The 18,378-nt window shown below is 36.2% G+C and overlaps 1 protein-coding gene across 2 annotated transcripts in view; it reads right to left on the bottom strand.

Moving 5' to 3' along the window:
- Nucleotides 1-18,378, bottom strand: part of LOC149776188 (putative N-acetylgalactosaminyltransferase 9) — an 88,479-nt gene that overhangs the window by 46,336 nt on the left and 23,765 nt on the right. The window contains exon 4 of one of the 2 annotated variants that reach the window (XM_089942501.1): nucleotides 11,956-12,159. In XM_089942501.1, coding sequence (XP_089798627.1) covers nucleotides 11,956-12,159 — 204 coding nt within the window. Of the gene's footprint in view, nucleotides 1-11,025; nucleotides 11,227-11,955; nucleotides 12,160-18,378 lie in introns of both variants that reach the window. The other variant, XM_089942502.1, reaches the window with a different exon arrangement.

The following is an 18,378-nucleotide window of genomic DNA, read 5'->3' as shown; positions in this document are numbered from 1 at the left end:
AGTTTTAACAATAAACCCAATTCAACTGGCAGTATGGAATTGATCCATTATGAGTTTTAACAATAAACCCAATTCAATTTGAAGTATGGAATTGATCCATTAAGAGTTTTAACAATAAACCCAATTCAATTGGCAGTGTGGAATTGATCTGTTATGAGTTTTAACAATAAACCCAATTCAATTGGCAGTATGGAACTGATCCATTATGAGTTTTAACAATAAACCCAATTCAATTGGCAGTATGGAACTGATCCGTTATGAGTTTTAACAATAAACCCAATTCAATTGGCAGTATGGAACTGATCCATTAAGAGTTTTAACAATAAACCCAATTCAATTGGCAGTATGGAATTGATCCGTTGTGAGTTTTGATAATAATTCAGTTGGCATTATGAACTGATCCATTAAGAGTTTTAACAATAAACCCAATTCAGTTGGCATTATGAACTGATCCATTATGAGTTTTAACAATAAACCCAATTCAACTGGCAGTATGGAATTGATCTGTTGTGAGTTTTGATAATAATTCAGTTGGCATTATGAACTGATCCATTAAGAGTTTTAACAATAAACCCAATTCAGTTGGCATTATGAACTGATCCATTATGAGTTTTAACAATAAACCCAATTCAATTGGCAGTATGGAATTGATCTATTAAGAGTTTTAACAATAAACCCAATTCAAATGGCAGTATGGAACTGATCCATTGTGAGTTTTGATAATAATTCAGTTGGCATTATGAACTGATCCATTAAGAGTTTTAACAATAAACCCAATTCAGTTGGCATTATGAACTGATCCATTATGAGTTTTAACAATAAACCCAATTCAATTGGCAGTATGGAATTGATCCATTAAGAGTTTTAACAATAAACCCAATTCAAATGGCAGTATGGAACTGATCCATTATGAGTTTTAACAATAAACCCAATTCAATTGGCAGTATGGAACTGATCCATTAAGAGTTTTAACAATAAACCCAATTCAATTGGCAGTATGGAATTGATCCGTTATGAGTTTTAACAATAAACCCAATTCAACTGGCAGTATGGAACTGATGCATTAAGAGTTTTAACAATAAACCCAATTCAATTGGCAGTATGGAACTGATCCATTATGAGTTTTAACAATAAACCCAATTCAATTGGCAGCATGGAATTGATCCGTTATGAGTTTTAACAATAAACCCAATTCAATTGGCAGTATGGAACTGATCCATTGTGAGTTTTGATAATAATTCAGTTGGCATTATGAACTGATCCATTATGAGTTTTAACAATAAACCCAATTCAATTGGCAGTATGGAATTGATCCGTTATGAGTTTTAACAATAAACCCAATTCAATTGGCAGTATGGAACTGATCCATTATGAGTTTTAACAATAAACCCAATTCAATTGGCAGTATGGGACTGATATATTATGAGTTTTAACAATAAACCCAATTCAATTGGCAGTATGGAACTGATCCATTATGAGTTTTAACAATAAACCCAGTTCAATTGGCAGTATGGAATTGATCCATTATGAGTTTTAACAATAAACCCAATTCAATTGGCAGTATGGAATTGATCCGTTAAGAGTTTTAATAACAAACCCAATTCAATTGGCAGTATGGAATTGATCCGTTATGAGTTTTAACAATAAAGCCAATTCAATTGGCAGTATGAAACTGATCCATTATGAGTTTTAACAATAAACCCAATTCAATTGGCAGTATGGAATTGATCCGTTGTAAGTTTTGATAATAATTCAGTTGGCATTATGAACTGATCCATTAAGAGTTTTAACAATAAACCCAATTCAGTTGGCATTATGAACTGATCCATTATGAGTTTTAACAATAAACCCAATTCAATTGGCAGTATGGAATTGATCCGTTATGAGCTTTAACAATAAACACAATTCAAATGGCAGTATGGAACTGATCCATTATGAGTTTTGATAATAAACCCAATTCAAATGGCAGTATGGAACTGATCCATTATGAGTTTTAACAATAAACCCAATTCAACTGGCAGTATGGAATTGATCTGTTGTGAGTTTTGATAATAATTCAGTTGGCATTATGAACTGATCCATTAAGAGTTTTAACAATAAACCCAATTCAGTTGGCATTATGAACTGATCCATTATGAGTTTTAACAATAAACCCAATTCAATTGGCAGTATGGAATTGATCCATTAAGAGTTTTAACAATAAACCCAATTCAAATGGCAGTATGGAACTGATCCATTGTGAGTTTTGATAATAATTCAGTTGGCATTATGAACTGATCCATTAAGAGTTTTAACAATAAACCCAATTCAGTTGGCATTATGAACTGATCCATTATGAGTTTTAACAATAAACCCAATTCAATTGGCAGTATGGAATTGATCCATTAAGAGTTTTAACAATAAACCCAATTCAAATGGCAGTATGGAACTGATCCATTAAGAGTTTTAACAATAAACCCAATTCAATTGGCAGTATGGAACTGATCCATTAAGAGTTTTAACAATAAACCCAATTCAATTGGCAGTATGGAATTGATCCATTAAGAGTTTTAACAATAAACCCAATTCAATTGGCAGTATGGAACTGATCCATTATGAGTTTTAACAATAAACCCAATTCAATTGGCAGTATGGAATTGATCCATTAAGAGTTTTAACAATAAACCCAATTCAATTGGCAGTATGGAATTGATCCATTAAGAGTTTTAGCAATAAACCCAATTCAATTGGCAGTATGGAATTGATCCATTATGAGTTTTAACAATAAACCCAATTCAACTGGCAGTATGGAACTGATCCATTATGAGTTTTAACAATAAACCCAATTCAATTGGCAGTATGGAACTGATCCATTATGAGTTTTAACAATAAACCCAATTCAATTCGCATTATGGAACTGAACGATTATGAGTTTTAATAATAAACCGAATTCAATTGGCAGAATGGAACTGATTCATTATGAGTTTTGATAATAAACCCAATTTAATTTACATTTTTTGGAATTGATCCGTTACAAGTTTTGATATTAAATCCAATTAAATTGATGTTTCTGAAACTGATCTATTATGCATTTGATAACAAACCAAATTCAACTGTTCTTTTTCATAACAACAAATGTTGATTTCTGAAACACTTCACTCAAATTTAACTGTATAAACCAACCAGATCTTCATTTCTTGAGCCACATTTCACACTTCTTGGGCACTCTCAATTGGCACAGTCAGAATATATATAATCCCAACTGAACAAAAAAGAATAAAATCTGATTCTACCCAGTGCCAACTTTTCTAGGGGAGGAGATGGTGCTAATCCCGATTGTGTCTATGGTGGGGAAAATGCACAAATCCAGTACAAGCAGTAAATTTTTCATCAACATGTAAACTTTCAAAAAGCAATAATGAACTCAAGGTCCTTAACCAGATGGTACCCCAGGCATGGATTATATTTCATACCCAATCCTCCCATTCATCTGTTCAACTGTTGAATACCATATTTTTTATTGCTTTACTGTCCCCTAGCCTGCCTCCCCAAGCAGTCACCTGCCCCTAAATCTGGCACTTTATATACTTAAAGACATAAAAACTACATACTGCACATTATGTCATCATAAACCAGAGATTTGTTTTCCTTATTGGTGACAAAATATACCATCTGGCAATCTTTTTGGCGACAACCTTTTCGGCTGTTTAATTTGTATGTACAGTCATTGATTTGGTGTAGAGACATTCAAAGGGACCATGAAAGGAAGCCACATACTTGGATACACAATGCACTGGAATCTATCTGTTACATAAACAAATCCTTTGTTCGTATTGACAAACCCATCTTTATAGTGCAATGTTACATCATAATCTGCTTATGTTGACATCTGGACTGAGTACTGTATGCTGTGATACACTCCGTCATGCCACTGGACTATACCTACAATCGACTAATCTGTGAAGATGTGAATAAAAACAGCTAGAATTAATTGAATGACGGCTAATCATTGTTTTTTATAAATGTACCTATAAAACAGTTTTGCCGAAACTTCAAAGAAAACTGATCATTTTTGAAGTACTTGGAAAAAAATTGCAATCAGTATTATAAACTGTCAACAGTGCAACTTTATCATGGGTATGCATGTTCATCGTCTCATCCTAAGAGTAAGTTAACAAAATTAACAGCATTTGGATTTAGTGCAAATTCAGACAAAACAGTCCCTGAACCTGATGTTATACCTGACAGTCCAACATCATCTACATGTAGCGATGGTAGTAATGCTTCAAGTGCAACACAACATTATCATGAACGGTTCAAAAGTTCCCAAAAATTTCTCGACAGCTGGAAACTTGGCTGAGATATGATACAAAGTTAAAGCAGATGTTCTGTGATACAGGTATCAAGGCACAAGCCATCAATTCATTTATAACTGGCTATGATATTTTGAAGAAGGAATGTGTCCCCAGACATAAATCCAGGCAGGAAAATTTTGTTCATTGATCTTTTACCTTTGCCATCAATCCCAGGTTATGACTCCAGGGACTTAAACTACGCAAGAAGAAATAGCAAAACAAACAAGTTTTTCATAACTGTAAATAATTCATTACTCAAAATACAGGAGTGAAAAAATTAAATTAACTTACAGCATGGTGAATGAATTCCTATTTCCTAAAAGTCCTTTCAATTCCAATAGTTCAAAGAAATCTGAATACGTTCCAATGAAAAATACCCCTTCTGTGTTGAAGTTTCAAATGTACAGAAAGATTTCCAAAGAATTAAAAATAAATGTCATTGAATAATTTAGTTCTTATCGTACAGTTATTCCAGCATGTCATGCAAAAAATAAATCTTTTCAAAAACCAAATTGGGAGAGTGAATCCAAAACAAACAGATTTGGACCTACCATCGGGATGTTTTCTTGCAGCAAATTTACGCAACGTTTTCATTAAACATTCACAATTTTTTTGGGTCCAATACATGTAAAATTCTCATCGTTTCTCCCTGTGGAGTGTGGTATCACCCCCAACATGCCCCCATTTCATATTCTGGTCAGCTGCGCCCAAACTGCACAATAGCTAAAGGTTAGATTCAAGCCTCTTCGACATATTTCAAAGAAACCACCTGTTCTTCAGTGAGTGAAAGCACTAGCAATTGACTGACCAAAAAAAAACCAATGCCCTTTTTTTGTTTTAACTAACAATGCCTAAAATGGGTGTGAATTTATGTTACCAGTTCAAATGTGGCCTCAAGCTACCATACATGTGATAACTATTTCCCATGTTTTATATCCTACCTTATTTCCTTATTGTTAAATCATATTTGCATATAACACTGCTTACTAAATAACATATTTATTCTGAATGAGTTTTAGGGGGGTACATATGTTCTGTGATATGTTTCTTCATTCCTTCTTCTAATTTAATGATGGTAATTAATGTTTATATATACAGTACATTAATGCCAGGTGTTGACTCGTGTAAGTTTCATTGGTGGGAATGGAGATCATAGTTTGCTTGTCGAGAAAAACAAGAGAGAGAGAGAGAGTCTGTAGATGTCAGGAAAGTAGATATTTTAGATTTCATAAAATAATTTATTTCAGGTGACAAAAGTCATAACTATGCACTAATGGTGATGCAGGATGCAAAGACCATGGAAGTACTGTAGTGCAAAACAGTCATGTAATGATTTATTTCATAATATTATGGCTGTATTGCTTGTTGTCAATAAAGTAATAACTAACCCATCTTTTTCAAAATATTGATGGTGATTTTTTTTTGCAACAACTTTTTAAAAGCCAGGACCATCCCTGTAAACATGGAGAAATATTTGCATATATGGGCATGTTCCATTGGAAATTAACAGTCAGAAAATGTAGAAACCCAATCAAATTACAAAAAAAATGCAACATTCATTCAATTGGAAGAAAAAATTGGAACATACTGAACAGTTCCAACTTCTGATGGCACTGACCAATCAAGTATGCTACTTGTGAGTCACTGTGCCAATCAAACATGCCCCTTTTGAGTCACTGTGCCAATTGAATATGCCCCTTGTGAGTCACTGTACCAACTGAATAGGCCACTTGTGAGTCACTGTACCAACTGAATAGGCCCCTTGTGAGTCATTGTGTCAACTGAATAGGTACCTTGTGAGTCACTGTGCCAACTGAATAGGCCCCTTGTGAGTCACTTTACCAACTGAATAGGCCCCTTGTGAATCACTGTGCCAACAGAATAGGCCCCTCGTGAGTCACTGTGCCAACTGAATAGGCCTCTTGTGAGTCACTGTACCAACTGAACAGGCCCCTTGTGAGTCATTGTGCTCATTAAGACTGAGAAGAAAATGACAAATTGAAGATCTGATAAGTACAATGCACACTGTAAAAATGTCTACATTGCTTCTGCATGGACAGCTAAAATTCAACATTGAATTACTATCTGGAATGATAACACTGATTCTTCTATGTAAGTAACCAGTAGGTGTACCTTTAACACGTTTTTTTTAAATTCAATCAAGTGCAAATGCAAACAACATAGTCCCTGATCTATGGTTGCATAATGTGCTGGCAGATCAGGGTCTATGTTGTTTGTTCTACTGATCACTCCTAACAAACGGAATAGATCCAAAGCTGCCAGCAAATTATGAGATTACAGATCTGTGTCTGTGCAGTTTGCAATTAGTCATGACTTATAAGTGAGTATATATGGTATTTTAGGCGTAACTATAGTAGCATCTGATCTACATTAATTATCAGATTCAAACAACATGGTCAGAAAATGAACACTGAAGTATTCCTTTATTCTGCCTTTGAATGAAAATTTGCTATTGTAAAAAACTAACTATTTATAAAGCAAATAAATCATAAGTTAAACTGTGTGTGAATTCTATCACACACAAATGAGAACATTACACAAAGTTTGTGAATATCTGCACTTCGCTCATAAACCGATAAACACAGAGACAGGCCACTAACACTGATCTAATGGCTAACATGCGCCTCTCTTACAAGTGGTGCCATATATACTTGCTTATAAGTCCAACTGCAAACTGCACAGACCCAGATTTTAAAATGTTCCTGGTGAACATTTAATAGATGTTTTTTTACTCCCTAGCATGAAATACACAAGCAAATATGATAGGACATTTTTCCTAATTTTCTGCCTCTCCAAGACTGGCAAAGATGTTACAAAAACCTCTACTTTAAGGTATGAGTCAGGTAAGTTTTTAATTAATAAAGCACACAGAATGAATACAAAGAACGTAAGTAGCTTTGCATAGATAAAACCTATTTTAAAAAATGGAAAAAAATTGGCTATATTATACTACCATACTGAGAACACACTCCTAAGATTAGACCATCTATAAACTGCACAAACCCAGATTTGCCATAGGAAAATGTGCCAGCAGATCTGGGTCTGTTCAATTTGTTATGGGGCAATCAGTAGAACAACACAGACCCTTATCTACTGATGCATTATGCAACAGTGTTTGCAGTTGGACTTGACTTACAAGAAAGCATATAGAGTAAATTACATGCAGACAAACACTGAGAATAACATAAGAGAAACAAAATAATTCAAGTGAGAAATAAGATGTATTACTTTAAGAGAAAATATAATGAAGAAAATAACTGTGGTAGATGTTCCTGACAGCTCAAAATGATGAGTCGGACAAGTAATACATTTTTACTGCATCACTACTTATCACTGTGCATAGGCATTTATGAGAATGTTATGCAAACAGTGAAACATTAAGCACAGACACCTTACTAATAAAGCAACATATAAGCAAAATGTAATTAGTGAGATTAGTTCAATGGTATATAACACTGGCAAAAGCTTTTCTCTAACCTGGAACAAAGTTTATTAGCAATATATAGTACCTAGTGATCAGAGATTTCTACACTCTTCTGTTCATTCCATCTATGCTACAGTGACACACTGGATAGTGTGCTGTAGTTGCTAGCAGAATGTGTCTGTGCTGCAGCTGTACAGTGGATAGTTTGGTATAGTTTCTACCACAGCTGTACAGTGGATATTTTGGTATAGTTTCTACCACAGCTATACAGTGGATATTTTGGTATAATTTCAACCTCAGCTGTACAGTGGATATTTTTGGTATAGTATCTACCACAGCTGTACAGTGGATAGTTTGGTATAGTTTCTACCACAGCTGTACAGTGAATAGTTTGTTATACTTTCTACCAGAAGGTGTCTGTGCTGCAGCAGTACAATAGACAGTGTGCTGTACTTTCTATCAGAAGGTGTCTATGCTGCAGTAGCACAGAAGATAGTTTGCTATACTTGTTACCAGAACATGTCTGTGCTGCAGCAGAACTGGGGATAATGTGCTGTCTGTGCTGTAGCAGTACAATAGTATGCTGTACTTGTTACCAGAAGCTGTCTATGCTACATTGGCATAGTATACAGTGTGCTGTATTGGCTATCAGAAGCTGAAATTGCAATGGAACAGTGTATATTATGCTGTACTTGCTACCACAACATATCTATGCTGCAGCTGTACAGCGAATATTGTGCTGTACTTGCTACCAGTCTGTGCTGCAGAGACACAGTATATAGTGTGCTGTACTTGCTACCAGAATATATCTGTGCTGCAGTGGTGTAGTGGATAGTGTGCTGTACTTGCTACAAGTCTAGAACATGTCTGTGCTGCAGCGGTACAGTAGAAAGTCTGTTCATCAAGTATCCAGCATTGTTTTCAAATTACTGCAAAGACTACATCTTTTTACATAACTAACATATCATCATATATGGCATTAAGGTTCAAGAAGATGACACAGCAGAACTTAAATTTTCACCACGTATTATAAGCATGTTCTTTGCAGAGCCAAAATAATGGTCTTATCTTTATGTTTACGCAGATCATACAGTGTGGATTGTTTTGTTTTGGGGAAACCCTCAAGCTGTTCATCAGAATGAGTAGTAATTATAGTCTGTGACATGGAGGTTTAGAGAAGCAGAAACACTTTCAGATGATTATCTTGATTTTTTATATTTTGTTTATTACTTTTTTTTGTCCATTACACTTTTCTTTAGACTGTTACACTTTTGTTTTGTCTATTATACCTTTATCAAGTCTATTACACTTTTCTGAGTCTATTATACTTTAATTGAGTCTATTATATCTGTATTGTGTCTTTTATATTTTTATCAAGTCTATTACACTTTATTGAGACTGTTACACTTTTACCGAGTCTATTATACATTTATAGTCTATTTAACTTTTATTGACAATTATACACTTTTATTGAGTCTATTATATTTTATCAAGTCTATTACAATTTATTGAATCTGTTCCACTTTTATTGAGTCTATTATATACATTTAACGAGTCCATTACACATTTAGAGTCTATTAAACTTTTATCTAGTTTATTAAACATTGACAAATTATACACTTTTATGAAGTATATTGTAATTTTATTGAGTCTATTACAATTTACTGAGTCTATTACACTTTTATTGAGTCTATTATATTTTGATAGAGGCTATTAAACGTTTACCTAGTCTGTTAAATTTTCATTGACTATTATACACTTTTATCAAGTCTATTAAACGTTTATCTAGTCTATTAAACTTGTATTGACTATTATACACATTCAGTCTATTACACTTTTATTAACCTATTATAATTTTTTCAAGTCCAATACACTTTTATTGAGTCTACTGTAATTTTTTTCAAGTCCATTACACTTTTATTGAGTCTATTAAGCTTTAATGAAGACTGTTACACTTTTACAGTCTGTTGCATGGATCAGTACTGTCTCAGCTCTGTGTAGGTTTGAGTCTCGAGCTCAGCCAATGTGGGTACATGAGAAAGCTTGGCAGTAGCATATCGCAGGTTGGTAGTTCTTTCCAGTGTTTCCCGAGTTCTTCCTCCAACATTGATACTGGCTGCTATGTATAGCCTATCTTGTGCTGAAAAATGGCATTAAACCCTACAACAACAATATAGTCTGTTACACTTTTGTGAAATCTATTCACTTTTATATGTCTGGCACAAAATGTTTATAGTGCAAACTGAGCAGTCAAAGCAAATGCATACTCTACTTTGCTTTGGCCTGACTTGAGTAAATTATGGGTTGACTGCATACAGTTGCCATGGTTATCTTGTCATTGGTTAGTTGACATCATGATACAATTGCATGATGAACAATGCACTGGGAAACACCCATGTCTTATTTAAAAGCATATTTGTCTGCCCCATGTTTCAGTTCCCTGCTCAGATGCCATGTCAAACATTATGGATTTTATTACAGAAATATGGACAAAAATGTATGTTGTTGATTTTGTTTGTAACTTCTTCCACTTAGTAATAAATCTATTTCTTACACTCCATCCAGTATGTTTTTTTTTATGTAACTATTCAGTCAGCAAGTTAGTTTACTGTCAAACCTTGACTAACAGACAAGTCACCGCATACTGATGACAAGTCACCCGTTATAGATGACAAGTCAACTGGATTTTGATTAGCAAAGTACACAATGATTTGGCTCAAAGTGAAATCAGCTTTTTTTGCAGACCTAAATAAAAAAGGGGAGGGGTGACTTCTAATCTAATCACCTTATGAACATGGATATGGGGCACTCTAAGGCTTTATCTTGTTCAAAAACACTTAATCTCATGCCATGAACTGCAAAACCAACACACAAATGCGTTAACCAAATCAAAACTGAAAACAGTTTTACAATTAAGAACACTAATTGATTCGATATGGCTCTTTAGTAACAGTGGTTTTAACATAACTTTGCTGCTTAGAACCACATTTTGTACACACTTTCTGCTCTGTTGTAATAGTAACTGAACCATTCAAACACTGTTTAAAGGATGAGGTGTCAGTGGTGCTAACTCTAACCAAAAAATGAAGCTGCTGGGCAATGTGTGAAGCATTGTTTAAAGTTAACAATCATTTACGTTGTAAAGCAAACAAGCAATCATAAGAAATTAACCATCCCAAGATAATGCAGTTATGAGATTCCAAAATGATGCACAGCATGATCAGTGAAAGAATTAGAACTGCATACCGAATGGGATCTGTGTAATTCCTGTTCTTCAGATCTCTCTCAGGGATGCTAAGCCAGGTAAAGTGCATGCTCCAAGTAAACCCGCCTACTTGGTATCCACCATTACCCGAAAACTCCAGTGTATTATCGCTGACTGCATCTATGATTGGACACAGAACTGCAGTTCTGTCTTCTTTAATTCGAGCCAATACAGGTTCTAGCCTGAGTTTAGAATGTAATTATCCTCATTTCAGTCACACAACAAAAATAAATCTTCACTCTAAGCGCATAAACTATTTTATGAAACAAATCTGCATGCCATTTTTTTTTCTGCCATGGAATAATCATGGGATTTCTGCCATGGAATAATCATTGGATTTCCGCAGACTGGGAAAGAAGGAAAGATCATTTGTGGGTAGAACTGAAATTTTTGGAATATTTACAATACTTTAATGCACCAAAACTTTAAAAACAAAAGATGGGGAACTATCTAAATCCCAACTTTGTTTTCAAAACTGTTACATATGTTCCCTTCTACTAAAGAACTCCATGACAGAAGAGTACAAGAAATTGATGTGGTCCTATCACAGAGACAATGATATCTACATAATTTCATTTTTAAATAATCAGATTAAAAAATTTATTTTAATATACTGGGGACAAGGCTTGTTTTTTAAATATTATGATTGTTGTTCAATATCTTCTTTTCCTTGTATTGCAATGGAAGTTTTCTTTCAAATTTATGCTAAAAGACATCCTTATGAAATTAAAGAATAAAAATTTATGTCAAAATAGAGAAAAAATGCAGCTAAATTTGAAAACAGATATCATTATACAACTGGAAGATTAAACCACATCAGATTCTTCTTCCTGAAAACAAAATGCAAGAAAATCAACGAATATCGTCATTGAAATAAATTAATTTTCATGTAAGTATCCTGTGTCCAGTACCTAATTGGGTCAACAGATGATTTTCGACGTTTCTTCTCATGCTCGGGCATGGGTCGCCATGAAAAGTGCAAGCTCCACCAGAACCCACCGACTGAAAAACTTCCAGTGCCTCCAATGTACAAAGTGTCTTTATCAATATTGTCAATTTCTGGGCAAAGAACCGTTGTCCTGTCCTCCTTGATTCTGGCTAACAAGGGCTCTAACCTAGAGTTTAAGATTTACCATGTTTAACTATTGTCGTCAAACATCAGCATTTTATTTTATAGGCAATGATAATATTAATGTTAATTTATTAGACTGAGATAATCTCTCCTTTACTGTCCGATATCTCCCAAAGGTCTCCAAACAAAAGCCCTGTAGCTAGACATAAAATAAACAAAAATTATGCAATATTAAAAGAACTAATTAAAATGTTCCGTAAATATGTTACAAAAAAACATCATTAATAGAGAATTGAGCAGAAATAGGTAAGTAAAATACTATAAAATATCTTTAAGCAAAGCTTTTCAAAATATGCATAAAAATTCTCAAAGTTTCTCTTTGATTCCATAGGGAATGTCCCTGAACCTCATAAGTGAGTGAAAATCAGGTTGGGACTCTATTCTCTCAAAATGTTCTTCATAAATAGCATTGGGGTTCTTGATGAGACTTGTAATGCTGAAACCTTGATTGTATTTTAAGAAATCGTTTTTTTATAGACACACAACTCAAACAGTGCTTTTGTAATCTCTCCACAGAATTACATATACGAAATAATAATATATTTCAAAGAGATAAAACTAGCTATATCTGCTCATTATTTATGTGTTGTCACATCTCAGATGATACAATACCATAGTGGGGGAAATTCACACCTAAGTTTTTCAGAAATTTACAACAATGAAAAATTTTGCATGATTAATATTTGCAATTTCTGGCACTTAGTAACACAGATTGTTGCTCAAGATAAAGTTACAAAAGTTAAATGTTTGCAAATTTCAACTAAGCCTCCAAAGACACAAAATTAGAACCATGTGAAAATTCCCCAAATATAGCAAATAAACTGCTAACAGTGCAAATTACAATCCATACATTTACATACTCAAAGGGAATACAAAATGTAGGCATGATATATTTCCAACCAAAGTGAAGATTCAGTGAAAAAATTCCTTTGGCAGGTGGCAGTTTATAATAAAACAAATACTTGGCTAAAATGTTATCTATCACTGGAGATACAAGTGTCCATCTGTCTGCTTGTATCCTTAGTAATAGTGGCTCAAGCCTTTTAATTAAGAGTATACATGCCTATGTATACATTAACAGAAAACCAAAATGTAACATATATATAGTTTTTTTCTTTTTTTTTCTTCTCTTTCTTCTTTACAAATTTAGACTAGGAAAAACAATTTACTGTATATACTCACTTGTAAGTCTTATCCAGCTACAAATTCCTCAGACCAAGCTGTGTTATTGTACAATATGCTGGCAGATCTGGGTCCACGCAGTTACTTAGAACTAATCAGTAAAGAAAAAAACAGCACAGACCCTGTCTGCAAGCACATTATGCACCAACAGATCTGCATTTATGTTGTTACAGTTGGACTCACCTCACAATCAAGTATATGTCATGGTATGTGAATTCATCAAAAATAATATCATGAATTTGATTATTTTTCTGTATATCAAAATTTTGTGGATGTATAGGAACTACAAAAATTTCTTTGGTACTTAAATCTGGCTTAGTTGGGAAAGAGTCTGATTGACTTCACAGTGGCACATTTGTTTGTTGGGGAAAGGGTCTTATGCCTTCATAGGTGGTTCATTTCTTTGGTGTGGAAAGAGCCCTACTGACTTTAAAGGTGGTTCATTTGTTTGGTGGATCTTTAAATTTGTGGTTTGTATCAACCACAAAATTTATGAAAATTTTACACCTCTCTCTTGATAACTCTTGCACAACAGGGTCTAAAAATATAGACCTCACTATAAACGAGGGATGAGTTGCCAAGAGACCTCCCAAAAAATGTGCTAAATCCAGAAAACCATAGCGGTGGTGTCAAATGTGAACTGGGCTGTTTAATGACTAAATACTTGTTTAATAATTCTGTTGAGAATAATTGTCAATAAAGCGCTTTTTCTAATGAAGTTGTCTGTTACTCTGTATAAATTACATTTATTTTCAAAATGTCTGAAAACTAACAGATCGTTAACATTATTCAAAATGGTTTCAATAACCAACCATGTGTACACAACAACACTGGTGTATTGCATCAGTGCTTTTTGTTTTGTTGATTAGTCTGGTTCCTGGTGTGGCATATGATATCATTAAGTGAAGAAGGGAGTCTACTAAGCAGGGAACCATACTAACCGTTGAAAACCACCAAACAAGATTCCTTTTTCAAAAACAGCAACTTTGATTTTTTTATTGTTCCAATTAATAAAATATTTATTCCGTGATTTCATTGCAAGTAATATTGAAACTTCTCATTCTTTAGAATATCTCTAAGTGCCAATTCAGGAATTCTCTTAACTTGTTTCCTCTACAGTGGTCCGCATCCGTGAAACAAAGTTGTTTATTTTACGAAGTATTCATTTTGCTTGGTTGCCTTGCTATCTTTGGTCTGAATTACGATTGAGTATGTTAATTTGAGGCAGTTGAATTATATTACGTACATAATTGGGGCTAGATCTAAAGAATGTAGAGTTTGCATGACTTTTAACGTTTCATTTATTCCACCTCCTTTATTTAATTCAAAAGATGTAATTAACATGATAATACAAAGGAGGCCAGCTTTTAATTCAGTACAACAATACTACAAATACTTCTGCTAGTCAGATATCAAAACTCGGCTGGCACTAAATTAGGTTCCAAGAGAAAACGCTCAAGGACAAAACTGTTACAGCAGATTGAAAAATTTTGCATTTAAAATGACGAGGAGCCATGTTGTGCTTATAATGATTACACTTAAAAGGAACTAAAAGACAGAACTAAAATACATATTTTATTAGATAAAAAGTTATTGAACTGGAATTATTTTATTAAAGTACTGCCACCACTATTTTCCTCGATCAAAATTTCCTTGAATATCATTAATTACAATGTACTAAGAATGTCATTTGCAAAGAAAATTTAACAAATTATATGACTTCTTATTATAAGTTGATAATTTCATAATACTGATTAAAATTTACAGGTCTTATCTACATTTTTGACAATAAAATGATTGACATATCAAAATTTCAGTTACCAATTTTGATCGCGATTTTCTTTAAGTTCAGCAAATAGGGATCAAAATTTGGGGTATTTTCTGGTTTAAAAAATGGGATCCACACCTGTCCCCGCATTATAAGCAGGTTCATGAGTTTTCAGGGTGCGCGTTATCAAGGGAGTAGTTTTTTTGGGAAAAAGTGAACCCTGTAAAACCCTCAAAACCCAAAGAATAGCAGCTACTCAAAATCTCCTGGCTTTTCTGCCGTCATAGTTCATATAGCTTATAGAACTTAACAGCTGCAAGTGCATGAGTTATTTGTTATCTATGTTCATCAGGTCCCAGTTTCACTTCATATCATAATGTTCTTCCTCAAAAATTAGATCTTTAAAATTGTCTTTCTTGTTGCTCGTTTGCAATAAATATTATTCCACTGAACGTTTGGTAGAAATAAAGGATTCAAATAGTCATAACACCATAAATTTACCTGAAATCTCCTTTTCATCTCTTAGAACATATCCTGTGGCAAGAAATCTTAAAATTTCAGATTTATTCTACTCGATTTTTTCTACTTCTATGTCCAATAAAAATCCAAATATTCTTAAGTATAATTAAGTAAATCATCATCATTGGTGACTCAGTCTCGAAAGACCATGCGAATAGTGCCCTTGGGGTGTTGTCTGTCTCTGTTGGCATCATCTGCTGTGACTGTGCAGGCTTATATGTGAGTGACAGTCCCTATTGCAATTGATGCAGCGTTCTTCTTTCTCTTACATTGCTGCAGCGTTCTTCTTTCTCTTACGTTTCTCCGCCGCCAACTGGCCTCTCCTCGCATCAGCGACTGATATGCCATTGTTTACCATCAGTCTCCAGGTGCCTTGGTCTTCGGCCAGCTCTTCCCAGCCATCGGTTGCATGCTTTCATGTCCCTCTTGCATACATCCTTGAAACGGAGTGAGAGGCGGCCGACTCTTCTCATGCCAGTGGCCAGCTGTCCATATAGGATATCCTTTGGCAGCCTTCCATCCTCCATGTGTCAGACGTGTCCCAGCCATCGAAGGCGGCATTTGCTCAACAGGGAGTACATGCTGGGGGTACTTGCACGCTGCAGGATCTCGCTGTGTGGAACATGGTCTTGCCAGCTGATTTTCAGGATGCGTTTTAGGCACCGTATATGGAAGGAGTTGAGCCGGCATTTTTGCCTCATGTAGGTACTCCAGGTCTAACTTCCATATAGATGGGTGCTGAGAACACAGGCCTGGTAGACTCGGACCTTGGTGTGCTCTGTCAGCACGTTGTTTTCCCACACCCTCTTCATTAATCGAGCCATGATGGTGTTTGCCTTTCCAAGCCTTCTGTCCAGCTCCATATCAATCGAGAGAGTGTTGCTGATGGTTGACCCCAGGTAGGTAAAGTTGCTGACTGCTTCCAGGGTGACACCGTTGATTTTGATGGAAGGGGCAATGGTGGTATCTTGCACGCTGACATTTGTTTTTTCCAAGCTGATGGTGAGACCAAACTGCATGCAGGCATCACCAAAACGGTCTCCCAGTCTCTGGAGGGCTTTCTCGGTGTGGGTCACAAGAGCTGCATCATCTGCAAAAAGCATCTCCCTGATGAGCACAGCTCTCACTTTGGTCTTTGAGTGCAGTCATGCCAGGTTGAACAGCCTCCCGTCGGACCTGGTGTGTAGATATATGCCATCTGTGGACATGTCGAAGGCGTAGGACAGGAGCAGGGAGAAGAAGATCCCAAAAAGTGTTGGTGCCAGCACGCAGCCCTGCTTCATGTTGCTGTTAATTGGGAAGGAGGTTGAGGAGGATCCATCATACAGGACTCTTCCCTTCATATCTGCATGGAAAGAGACTATCATGCTGAGGAGTTCTGGGGGGCAACCGATCTTACTCAGAAGTTCAAAAAGGCCCTTCTTGTTGACCAAGTCAAAGGCCTTGGTGAGGTCGATGAACATCATGTAGAGTGGTTGACCTTGCTCTCTGCTCTTCTCTTGGGAGAAGACCGTGGCTGTCGTCAACCTGCCTGCTCTGAAGCTGCACTGAGATTCCAGGTACACATGGTCCGCCAGCAACTGCAGCCTTTTGAGTAAGATGCAGGCGTACACTTTACCAACGATACTCAAGAGCGAGATCCCTCTGTAATTATTATAGTCACTGCGGTCACCCTTGTTTTTGTAAAGGGTCACAATTGTGGCATCGCGCAGGTCTTGGGGGACTACTCCTTCCTCCCAGCAGAGGCAAAGTAGCTCATGCAGTGGTTTAATCAACGTTGGATTTCCACGTTTGATAGCTTCAGGCGGGATGCTGTCACTACCTGGTGCTTCGTCGTTTGAAAGGCAGTCGATTGCTTTGCTGAGCTCCTCTAAGGTTGACACTTTGTCGATCTCTTCCATGATGGGCAGATTCTTTATGCTGCTGAGGGCTGCATCAGTGACTGACGTTACTCCTCCACTTTGGCGGGGACTGACATCTGTACGGTGTTTATGCGAGGACGTCCTTTTGGTTTTGAGTGGTGTAGTGTGTGTGGCTGTAGTCGCACTCTGCTGCTCACGAGGGCATGGTTGGAGTTGCAGTCTGCACTGTGGTAGGTTCTGGTGGAGAGGACGCTGTTAAGGGCAGAGCACCTGGTGATGACCAAGTCGTGTTGGTGCCAGTGATGAGATCTAGGGTGTTTCCATGACACTTCGTGTTGTGGCTTACACTTGAAGAAGGTGTTTGTAACACACAGGCCATGGTAGGTGCATAGCTCCAGCAGTCTCTGACCGTTTTCGTTGGTCTTTCCAGTGCCATGATATCCGAGGCAGGTAGGCCAGGACTCATTGGTCCACACCTACTCTGGCATTAAAGTCGCCAAGGAGGAATAGTGGTTCATTTTTGGGGCATCCTTTGATCTGTTCGTCCAGCTGCCCATAGAACTGATCCTTTGCGTCTTCTGACGACGTGAGGGTTGGGGCGTAGACACTGATGATGTTGACATGACCTGAAGCAGTGGTGAGATGGATAGACAAGAGACGCTCAGTGCCCCCTGTGGGAGGTTCAACCGAGGCCAGGAGATTGTTTTTGATGGCGAAGCCCACTCCATGCTGGCGGGGCTCCTCAGGTTCTCGACCCTTCCAGAAGAAGGTGTAGTTTTCCTCTCTGAGGGAGCCACTAGAGGCAAGCCTGGTTTCCTGGAGGGCAGCTATGCTGATATTTAGTCTGAAGAGTTCTCTATCGATGATGGCC

Source organism: Sinohyriopsis cumingii, chromosome 18, assembly GCF_028554795.1.
Source record: "Sinohyriopsis cumingii isolate HCF-2022 chromosome 18, ASM2855479v2, whole genome shotgun sequence".
Classification (NCBI taxonomy): Eukaryota; Metazoa; Mollusca; class Bivalvia; order Unionida; family Unionidae; genus Sinohyriopsis; species Sinohyriopsis cumingii.
The sequence above is the reverse complement of the archived record's forward strand: the minus strand, read 5'-3'. Positions and strand labels throughout refer to the sequence as shown.